This window comes from Melanaphis sacchari, unplaced genomic scaffold, assembly GCF_002803265.2.
Source record: "Melanaphis sacchari strain LSU unplaced genomic scaffold, SCAv2.0 Contig118_pilon_pilon, whole genome shotgun sequence".
Classification (NCBI taxonomy): domain Eukaryota; kingdom Metazoa; phylum Arthropoda; class Insecta; order Hemiptera; family Aphididae; genus Melanaphis; species Melanaphis sacchari.
The window spans coordinates 601,838-613,860 of record NW_020270462.1 but is presented as its reverse complement, the minus strand read 5'-3'; the positions used below and the strand labels follow the sequence as shown (position 1 = coordinate 613,860).

The following is a 12,023-nucleotide window of genomic DNA, read 5'->3' as shown; positions in this document are numbered from 1 at the left end:
AAAGGTAAGAGTTTTATCTAGGCCATCACATAGGATTTTTAATGTTATAATTTTAAAGTGAGATATGAGCATTTTAAAGTTTTAATATTTTATATAGCTATAACTTAGTTTAAAATAAATATATCAATAAAAACTTATGTGATGGCCTAAATAAAATTCTTACCTTTAAGTTTAATAATAGATAAATTTACTCTAACATTAAAGCTATCATTATAAAATGGATTCTGTTGAACAAAAATATGTTAATGTTAAATGTGTTATAAAAATTGCCATTTTTCCATAATTTTTTGTTTATTTTTCCCGATTATACATAAAAAAAAAGTACTAAACATATTTCATTTTCATTTTTTAAAGTACTAACTAAAACCAAAAGATTTTTTCGACTACTTTATCACGTACCTATACATAGACGCAAAAAATAACAATAACACACATCATTGTAAAACTAATACAGTCATTGCCCCACTTAAAATCTAAGATACCTATAATTATGTTTATATATTTTGAGGAATATTATATTACATTTTTATATCTAAGCTTTAAAAATTGAAAATTTTATAAAATTTAACTACAAAATACTTGTAGTTTGAATAGTTCATGATTTTGAAGAAATTCCTAAGTATTTAAACATCAAATACACATGTAAAAAAAATGCCAATGTATTTTTATACAAATACAAGAAACATTTTTGCGTGATCTTATATTAAATTTTCAAAAATGTTTACCCAGTGAATACTTTTTTATTGAAATTGACAGAAAAAAATAAATGAAAATAATTGAAAATTTTATCAATGATCATACATTGAAAATGATGGTATAAACATTTAGTGAAAATGTGAATATCTACAGACTACAGTTATTCATTTTCGAATTATAACAAAAAACGAAAAAAAGTTGTTGAAAAAAATTGTTATATAGGTACTGTTGAATATTTACCATAGTAAACGTTTTCAAAAATATTTTTAATTTTGACTTCTCCAAAGTACAAAACAAAACCAATTACTATCCACAACCATCCTTAAACCTAAAAACTAAAGATTGTTGTTGTGTACATTATTCGTATAAAAAAACATCCACGTTGTAAAATCAATACATTCATCGCTCCACTCGGACTTAAAAAGTATCGAAGTACATATTACAGTCTATATTGTTTTGCGCTTCTGGAATATTGGCTAGTGATTCTAAGTTTTAACTTTTAAACTTATGATACCTACTTATATAACATATCTTTGTTTTATGGATACTCAGTAAGTTAACAAAGAAATTAACAAAATTAAAATGTATAAAAATCGATAATATTTTTTTAAATGTGTGAAAATATATATAAGGTAAGTTTAATAAAGTATTAGTATATGATTATATATTTATCATTAATTGCACTAAAATTAAGTACTTTAAATTTAATTATTTGGTTTTAAATTTAAACACAATTTGTCACGTACAATATTTTAGATGCTTAGTAAAGTAATGTATAGAATGTATTAGTGGTTTTTTTTTTTTTGTTTTTTTATTAATGGCTTTTTCATATCATTAACATTACTTATTAGTCATTAAGTAAAAATGTAATACTTTTACGTTTTAATAATAAATAATACAATTATTTTATTACATATTTTTAAAATATGTAGTTAATTACTAGATTCAACATAACTTAAAATTTGTCTGAATAAAACTTCATAAAATTATAATCGAGCAATGATTGAAGAAATTCCAGTATGTATTAATTTAATTAGTTGTATGAATTAAAAAATAAATAACTATTGATAAAACAATATTAACTTTGACGTTAAAGTTCATCAAAATTTGTGAGTTAAGTTGTTAAAGATATTTTGTAAAATAAAACATGAATGGTATATAAAATATTATTATTAGATACACATTATTTAAGAGAACAGAAAAAAAAGTTTATACTAAAATTTATTTGCATTTAAATCAGACAAATCACTTCATATCAATTTTTAATTCACAAAAATTAGTTATTATGATTTTAGAAAAAGATTTTATTATTAATTTTAGAGAAATAATTAAACATGGATTATCTATTATCGCGTTAACCAGGCACGTAGCTAAGGGGGGGCCAGGGTGTGCCTGGCCCACCCTATTATATGTCTGATCTTAGGCCAGCCCACCCAAAGTATTCAGAAGGGCCCATTATTATACAGTTACTTAATTTTTACCAAATTTTTATCTAAATATGATTACAGCCAAATATATCGGGTTTTAATTAGAATGTAATATACTTATAAGTAATGTAACTAAATTCAATCTCTTTCTGTTTCCTGGAATAAAATATTACGTATTATGTTTTTGTTATACTAATAAATTCTGTTGCTACCAAGAATTGGTGATGATTTATTTTTATAATAAGCCATAATATCGTCAACGATCGATTAGGAAATAATTGCTATTTAAAGCCCAATACCGGTACCATAGTCCATATTACCCATGTCATGTTATTCTTATCTTCTAGACAGTGACTGTTGTATATTTTTATTTTTGTGTATATTTTTAAAATACTTTTGAGTGAGGGTATTGTCATTATATTAATTCATATATAATTTTATTATGCTCGACTGTCGGTTATTAACATTTAGCGCACGCCGTACGTATGCCAATGTCGTCTACGATTCTTACAATTTATATATTTAAAATATTTATCTGAATTTTAAAATGGCTCCTCTAAGTGGATGTGCAAAAAGAAAATTAAAACTACGAAGAGAAGAGCAAACAAAAAAATTAGCTGGATTATTAATTCGATTTGTGAAACCAAATGACTTGGTGATCTCCGATACGTTGCCTGCAGTAAATAATAATGCTTGTATTGGTAAGTAAAAACTGAAATAAAAAACATTAGTTTTACACGTTTTTTTCAATGTTCTATAATTTTATTTAAATATATATATATATAGTCTGTAAGATAGGTAGTTATAGCTAAAATTAATTTGTTTTTTTTGGAATTTAGGTATTAAAAATGAAGACATTAATTTAGATACTAAAATATAAAATTGTATTTAATGAAACTTATAAATTAACCATACTATCAATCACTATTCCGGTATCCAGTGCAGCATGTGAAAGGACATTTTCTTGTTTAAGACGATTAAAAAACTATATGAGAAATTGTATGTCAAATGACCGACTTGTCAGTTTGTCAAGTATTTTTATAGAAAAAAAAAATTGCTAAAAGTTTGGACCTAGATGAATTTGTTAATAGGTTCTCTATAAAGCTTAAAAATAGAAAAATACTTTTATATTAGTACTTCAATTATATTCATTATATTTCATTTAAAAATTGTGTCTAATATTTGATAGTGGATTTTATTGTTTTTATTATTATTAAAAGTACAGTAAAACTCGCTTAAGACGCTTTCCCGCATAAGACGCTGTTTTTAGTCGGTCCCTAGACATTTCCTATACTAGTCAATGTAAAAATCACCTGTTAAGACGCTCAGTTTTTCTCTGTCTAATCGGGTAAAACGCTTTTTTTTTCAGCAGATTACGATAAATTTTAGTAGTTTTGTGAAAATAAAAATAGAATTTTTAGTACTATACGTGTTCTTATCGTTTTATTTTATCGCTATACCTATTTTATCATTACTTATTATAACAGTTTTAATGTATTTCATCGTCTACTCCTACAATAACTACTGGTTTGCAACATTTATCGGAAATTCGGAAAGTATTATCCTGTGTTGAAAATTCCGAAGAAATGTTAGGTTATCTTAATAAAATTGAAAACTTTCTTGCTGAAACACATTGTCAGAACCTTAAACAATCAAAAATAGATCATTTTTTTAATAAACAATAATAAAATATGTATGTATATTGTAATTATAATTAATTTATAAGTGTATTTCTCATTAAATTATGTTTAATAATAAAAAATAAACTCGATATTTCAACCACATCATTTTGTTTCATTCCCGCATAAGACGCTTTCCCGCATAAGACGTTTTAAAGAGCTGGTCCTTTAAAGAGCGTCTTAAGCGAGTTTTACTGTATTTGTATTTGATTTTTTTTCATAAATTTAATTATTTATGTATTTTATCTTATTTTTTTTAAAAATTATAATTATTAGTTATTTGAAAAATGATAAAATATGGAATTATTAGGTTATATTCTTATATATTTGTAGTAATAATATGCTGATTTTATAATATAAAAATGTCATGATGGAGAGGAGGGCCCTCCTAACATTGGCCCACCTAGTCAATATTTTCTGACTACGTGCCTGGCGTTAACTACTATAAACAATAAACTTAAACAGCTTAATAATAATGCTTTAAATGATAATACAATAAGTAAGCTTAAAAGAGTTGGAATAAATTAAAGAAAAGTATTCTTGTAACTTGTGCAACTGTTTATATGAAAAACTAGAATGAAAAAGAATATATAATTTAAATTAGTAGAAAATGACAATAATTCAATGAAACATTTTAAGAAATATAAAAATTGTTTTTTGTGCAGTTACACTGTTTTAGCAAAATATAATTTATATTGTCAAACATACAGAAATCTATTATCTTGCATATGAATATGTGCTTACCTTACCTTCAACACAAGTAACATATAAATAATCATTTTTTCAATTAACTGATATAAAGCTTAAAGCTTTCATTATGATAGACATAATAAAAGAAAAATTGGCCATGGTAGGATGATTAACCATGATCACTCAACAAAGTAACTTGTTATATAAAATCTCAATATTTTAATAAGTTATAATTTTAAAATGTCTAACTTTTTACTATGGTATAAAATGATTAGTTAAAAAATTGTTATTAGTATAATCAACGATTTAAGTCTGTTATTTTGTTTAAAATTATGTTTAAAGTTAATATTATAAATAATTAAACAATAATTGTAATTTTACTATTACGATTTTATGAATTTATAGTTTTATAGTAAATTACTAAGCATTTTAGTTAATACGTTTTTCAATACAAGTGGCAGCTGTATTTATGAAAATTTGATCCCAATTCGTCTTTGGCGCTAGGTATATATAATTAAAAACAATTATCTCTAAATGAGTCTATAATTATAATTAAATAATTTTAAGATTTTTGCAAATAATGTATTTAATTATATTATGATCTATAAAAAACAAACAATTAATATAATATTTTTTTTATCTATTTAAAATCAATTATTATTGCTATAATGACATAACAGGGCGGGGAGCGGCTGAGGGGGTTGCAGCCCTCCTCTCACCAAAGAAAAGTTCTGGCTACGCCACTGTTTAATTGCCTACGTAGTATACCTGTGTACTTAAAAGATTTTAAACAACTTGCGACTAATAACAAATATCTTCTGTCACCATTTAGTAATTATCAGTGTTGGGAAATATCTTTTCGAATTGATTTATCTTATCTAGATAATTCTTGACTCATTTATATTTATCTTCATCAAGATACAATTCTAGTTATCTATGAGTACCAATCTAGATAAGTAATTTTTATGGGCTAAAAAAAAAAAATTAAAATTAAAAATATTATTTTTTTTAAATGCAATTTTTTTTTTCGTTTTATTAACTCAGAGATTGACTTGTTATCTTCTAATAAAGTTAATTCAAAAATTAATTTTTTTAAACTTTTTATGTATTGATAAATTGGAGAATGACTTTTCATATGTTCTAATGAATAAACTATTTTATTTTATGTTTATGTTTTAAAATATTTTAAATAATATATTTTTTTACTTATAACCTGTACCTATTGACTAAATATTTGCAAAATTAATGAAATTATTTATTATTTATCTAGATAAAACGTATTAATTTTTATCTTTATCTAGATAAAATTTAGTGTAATTATCTTTATCTAGATAAATTATTATTTATCTATTCCCAACACTGGACTAATTATAGTAGAATTGAATTAACAGTAAAAATAAAATATAATATATAGTATAGGTACAAAAAGTACATTCTTATAATAGGCAACTATATATACATTTATGGATACTATTGTACTATACCAAAAATTAGTAGGTGCTCTATAAATTTTTCAAAAAATGCGTTTTCAAGTTTTCATGAAACGCCTTTGGGCAAACATTGGTCTATTAGAATATTAGATATGCCTAATAAGTTAATCAAACAAAACTGTCCGTCTATCATTATATTACAATTAATATAGAATATCAAGAAAATATCTACAAATTTATCAGTAAACATGGATTGTGTATGTGGCTCATAGTAGATAAGTCGTATAAAACACTTGGGTATCTTAACATACATAAAATGTAGATAATAGCATAGATATTTTCAGCTTTTCAACTAAAAAAAGAAATGTATTTACTAAATATTAATTAAAAAAAGCGAAAAAAAATAATTTATCCAGAAGACTTCATCGTTTCTTCGTAAAATATTTTAATTTACAATAACAATACAATTTAAAATAATTGTAATAACTAAATGTTCTTGAAACGCCCGTGCACCACACACGCACACACACACACACCCCACACCCCACACAATATTTTTTTCACAGACTTAAAGAGTGACTATATAAGACTTATGTTTATGATAAAAATCAATTAACTATCAGTATAAGTATTATAATAAATAAATAAATAATACGATAGGTGTAAAAACTTTTTAAATCCTAAACATCAATATTCGGTCAATTTAATTTTTGGTATCAAAACAGCCAAAAAAAAATAAATAATAATAATAATTAAATTATTGACTTTGTTCATTCGTTTAAAACAATTGAAATTTATAAAGATAACAATTTTTTTATCATCACCCTACACCCAAAACTATAAAGTCCATAGGTTTTTCTTCTACGTTCCCTCTGTTTCATATCGCATATAGGTATGTAAAATTATGTATCATACGCGTAGTATCCATAATTAGCGATTTAGATGATTCAGCAAACCTTGAATTTATTAAGATTTAAATGCATTAAATTCAAAATAATAATTGCTAACCATTTGTGATTATTATAAATAATACTATTCTTTCAAAATGTATGCGCTTATGTTATGATGGTGATTATTACCTATTTACAAAATAAATTATCACGAAGATTTTGAAAATATAAATAACAGCAATATAAGGTATTCTGTAAAAAATTAGACGAAGACTGATTTACCTATTTAATAATATTAATAATAATGCTATTAATAATTTAAATGTATGACTTTTTTCTTTTAATCGTTTAATAAATTACTTGTTGAAAGCATATGTTTGAATCAATAGATGTGGGATATATAGGTATACTCACCAATCCACTTATTAAATTGAATGAGCGACCTTTGGTCCCTTTCGTCCCTCTTTCAAAAAAAAAAAAAAAATTAAAACCTTAATTTTCAGCTAAATTATATTACATTGGATGGGTAACAAACAGACAGAATACTTACTGTAACAAAGCAAAAATCAAAAATTTTGATTGATTATTCAATAGGGCTTCAAAATTCCACGATGATCTTTAATGACGTCTGATAGTATCTTGCGTTATATCCATTAGCCATAGACTGATAAACAGAGGGATAAATAATTTTTATTTTGTATTTAAAAAAAGTGCCGTGTACACCTACGAACCCGGCGGCTACAAGTGTACCAACATTGCGAAAAAGCATAATATACCATCTTTTTCTAAAACTATTGATTAAATTGACTTGCTTTCTCTGTTCCACCAGCTTACAATGGGCGTTAAAGAGGTAGCCCGAATTGTATGTCATCTCTTTCTATCGATGTCGGCTCCGAACCTCACTCTCTCTATCATTCCGCGTTGTTACCGGCAACGATCAAATATGCCGGAACAAGGCGGAGTTTAGATTGGCGACGAGAGGACGCGCGCGTGTCACGTTGTCAACACTGCGTGCTCGATTGTTAAGACCGTGGCCATCGATCGACGAGTACGCTCTGGCCCACGGATAATATACTATATTATTATCTATATCAACTGCGCACCTGCCCCACCCCACGATAGTGTAGGAAATCAAATAATTTCTGTTGTATTTGTTTTAGTGTTCGAGCGGCAATATGGCGTTTTCAATTTTTGAATATGCGCAGTAATTTGATTCGCCGTCATTTAAATAGATCGCAGCGACCGTACACTTGGTAACTGGTTTAGAGCAGGTATTATAATCTGGTTTTGTTATGTTTATAATAATTTTATCTTAGTTTACGAGTAAAACGATGGTTTAAATTTACATTTTTATACGCTAAAAGGTATAATGATGTGACATCGTTACATAGTATACCATTTTTTTATATACGTATATTTATTATTTTAATCTTAGAATTTATTTACAATAAGCTTAAGATATTATATAATTTAGTTTAGTTGGACAATCTTGAAGGGAGAAACTGGCCAGCGACGACATTCCTTTGCTTACCTATATTCCTAAAATATTAACAATAACATTCGAGGTTGACCATGCTTAACAGTTTTTTTGTTTCGTCGAAATGCTTTCAAGTAGGTACACGTAAAGTGTATCTATTTCAACTTTTCGTTCAGTGTTCAGGATATTGTACACATCAGATGGTCATTTAATGGGTGTGCCAGTGGCAATTATAGAGTTAAATTTTGAAATAAATCAAACTTTTTTCGATTTTTAAAATATAATGTGATGTTTATGAAGTATATTAAATTTGTTATGTTGTGAAAGATGGAGGAGTTCATAAATAATTTATTAATATAGCACGAAAATAATATAATGTTCATTTTTTTTCCTGTTACCTGTAGATTTGTTAACAATCAACTATATAGTGTTATATTTTGATCGTTGCTGATTAACAATGGACGGAAACACTAGAAACAACTCTTGGAATAGGTTCCTTGAAGAAAATGTAACAAGTACACAGCATAATGCGATAATACTATTTTTATTTTTTTTTTTTTTTATGTTATTGAATAGACATGTTTTAATGAGTTTTAATTTTAGGAGCATCGGTCAAAATTAAACAAGAAGATGAAGAACATATGTTAGATATGCCAAGTGATAAAATTAAACAAGAAGATGAAGAATATATGTTAGATATGCCAAGTGTTTCAGAACAATCTGCACTGCCAAGTGTTCCGGAACAACCTGCACAGCTACCTGTGACTTTATTTGTCATAGGTTTTGAGTGTGCCATGTGCCATGAAAAAGTTATGGAGGTAAGAGTTTTGGTTTATTTGTTCACATATTCCCACACATAAAAATCAACTGTATATATATTTGTTTGTATTTTACAACACAGATACGCTCGTTTCCATGTGAGCACTCAGTCTGTGTAAGTTGTGCCCCAACACAGTGTTCCGTAGCCTGCAGAAAATCGTTCCTAGACATAATAAAAGACAATCCTGATTTGTATGATAAAGTTTCAGCTGGATACCAATTGTCTGGTGGCGAATTATTGCGGATGGTGGTATCAAAAAATTGTCCTAAGAAAAAACGCCGTTCTTCATTGGATTAAAGAACTATCAAGTATAACTGATTCTTGTAAATACATATTATACTATACAAGTACATGCATATATTGATATATATATATAGTGTGTTTTGAACTGAAATTTTTACAATTATGAGTGTTACGTGAGCTCAAATGCTGCAAAATATTTGCTTATTCGTTTACCGTGATTATCTGTACGATATTCCTGTAAACCTATTTTATATTATTGTGACTATCACAAGTTAACATCACGTTATATTATTCAAAAACAATAAATGTGTAAATCGCAAGTCAATGTAATATAAATATATCTGCCTAGCAAAACTTAACCATAGTGTCAATACTCTGTCGAGAAATCGCTGCACTATTTTCCGTATAGCTCTCCAGACTTTTGAGGTTGCTTTTTTTGTTTTTATATATTTGTGCATTAGTTCTGTTATTTTGTGCTTAAAGTTTAGCGTCTCGTGATTACTAAGTCGTCGTAAAATAATATAACGTAGTATAAGTGGTGGCTGTAATTTTAATAAAAATAATAAAAGAATTGAGTTTACCAAAAAAATTAAAAATAATTTATTTTATTTATAATTTTTAAATAATATTAAAAATAACCAATAAGTACCTACCAAATAATCATTTTATTTTAAGCTGTGCCATGTATAAGTAACATTTGAAATTATAGAAATCAAAGTTTAATAACAGGCACATAATTATAAAATCCAACATATCTATTTACATCATCTCAAACATCATTAAATGTTTATATTACCCTCTTAAATTTATGTAATATAATTCATATTTAAGTATATAATCTTTACGAGTTTAACGATTGCAAGTAGGATACTTATTAAGTATTTCTAAAGAAATAAATTTGCAAATTACATAACAATTTACAAGGATTAGTATTAATAAATTTGTGTAACATTGTTGTTTCATAGGTGTTTTGTATATTTTCCAGTTTTTTAAACGGCGCATCTAAAAAAAGCTTCTTTTACATGTATTGTAGATCACCAACATATTGTTAGAGTTTTTGTAACTATTCTTATACGCTTAAATCTTTTAAAAAATAACACTAGGTACTGAAAATAAATGAACCGCTCTTTTTAATAATTTTAACAACACCCCATAATTGCATTTATGCTTATGACTTAATAATATTGTGTTGAATGTTTTTATTAATACACTCACTTTTACATTTTATTTTTACAGTTTATTCAAATAAACGAAAACAGAAGAAAAGTCTGTATTAATGATGTGAACAGTTATTTTCTTAAAAAGAATTACTACTGCACACCAATATAAAATTAAGCTTCAAGTACAATATAATTTTATTAATTAAATACATATTAATTATTATATTGCATATTTCATATGTCTTATATTATAATCCTTATTATTTATGTGTAGGTAATAATATAAATATGGTTTGTAATATGTATTGTATATTATATTAATTATGTACCTATAATTTTTTTTTAACTATTTCTGAACAATAAATACACTTACTCATTTTATATCAGTATTTTCTATTTGCGTTTAATTTTTATTTATTATTTTTATTTTGTTTGATTTGTAACTGTTTTCGACCATAATGATAACCAATAAAAAAATCGAATTGGTACCTATACATTTGTCGATTTTGGAATATTATAACCGACTAAGAATTAAGATCAACACTCAATGCGGAGATGCCCAATTGTGTCGAATATACCTACATTAAAATCTTGCAGTTTATAAGTTTTCTTTAAAGTATTTCCTAATTGTATTTAACGGGCTGCAATCCAAGTGTGATAGAGGGAAAAAAGTTCCTTGTTGGCGCAATTGGGTATCATAAATAATGTAAAAAAAAAAAAAAATATCCAAATTACATTTCATATAAAATTTTACTTTTCATACATTTATGTGTGTACATTACTAAATTTTTTTTTACTAGTAAAAAAAAAACATTGTTGTGATTGATAAAATTATACATAATATATAATTCGGACAAAACCTTGTAAAATTCGACATTAAATCTTAACAGACACCATTTAAAAGAGAGCATATGGCATACCATCTCTTTGCCATCTAAAGTCTAGACATAATGATTTATGAAAAGGAATATACAGAAATAAGTGCATAATACCTAAATGAGTTGCTAATATATAAATTTTTAAAACTGTTATTAAACATTGCTTATTGATTGTCACTTATTAATTACACTTTAATTTAAGTTATAAACATATATAAATAATTTCAATTTATATTGCTGCTATATTTTAAACTGATAATATTTTGTCATAAATCATAATGTTTTACTGCTGCTACATTAAATATTTGAGACACGCTGGTTTCAATATATTTTAGTGGTGCTATATTGTCAACGATTCTGCTGGTTAAATATTAAACAATATTATTGAGTGAATTGTTGTTGATTGGAAAAGTTGGATTTTCTGTAAATTTGAATGTTTGGAGTGTTTGGACGTTGTAGAACTGTACCTTATCTGTTATCAGCAGTGTTGTATATAGAACTGTATTTTATCAGCAGCAATGTTGTACATAGAACTGTATTTTATCAGCAGTGTTGTACATATGACTAATTTGTTCTTTAAATTTATCTTTGAACATAGGGGTGATGGTCAGTCCCCTCCCCCCCCCCGAAATT

At 26.0% G+C, this 12,023-nt stretch overlaps 1 protein-coding gene across 6 annotated transcripts; it reads left to right on the top strand.

The window, feature by feature from the left end:
- Positions 1 to 2,591: 2,591 nt before the first annotated feature.
- LOC112604046 lies at positions 2,592 to 10,689 on the top strand. Of its 6 annotated transcripts, none has more exons than XM_025352909.1 (7): positions 2,592 to 2,824; positions 7,973 to 8,083; positions 8,694 to 8,804; positions 8,893 to 9,107; positions 9,191 to 9,223; positions 9,312 to 9,432; positions 10,589 to 10,689. In XM_025352909.1, exons 3-7 carry the CDS (start codon positions 8,747 to 8,749, stop codon positions 10,627 to 10,629), a joined length of 468 nt encoding a protein of 155 aa, XP_025208694.1. In that variant the 5' UTR covers positions 2,592 to 2,824; positions 7,973 to 8,083; positions 8,694 to 8,746; the 3' UTR covers positions 10,630 to 10,689. The 6 variants fall into 6 exon arrangements, with proteins under 6 accessions (XP_025208694.1, XP_025208697.1, XP_025208695.1 ...); XM_025352910.1 differs by having other exon boundaries at positions 2,594 to 2,824; positions 9,312 to 9,417; XM_025352912.1 differs by lacking the exon at positions 9,191 to 9,223.
- The last annotated feature ends 1,334 nt before the right edge of the window (positions 10,690 to 12,023 follow it).

What these genes read in the sequence shown, in the direction of transcription:
- LOC112604046 (XM_025352906.1), top strand. Translation starts at nt 8,747, where the DNA reads ATGGACGGAAACACTAGAAACAACTCTTGGAATAGGTTCCTTGAAGAA. An exon ending in CCTTGAAGAAAATGTAACAA is followed by an intron (nt 8,805 to 8,892) that starts GTACACAGCATA and finishes TTTTAATTTTAG; the next exon opens with GAGCATCGGTCAAAATTAAA. An exon ending in GCCATGAAAAAGTTATGGAG is followed by an intron (nt 9,108 to 9,190) that starts GTAAGAGTTTTG and finishes TTTACAACACAG; the next exon opens with ATACGCTCGTTTCCATGTGA.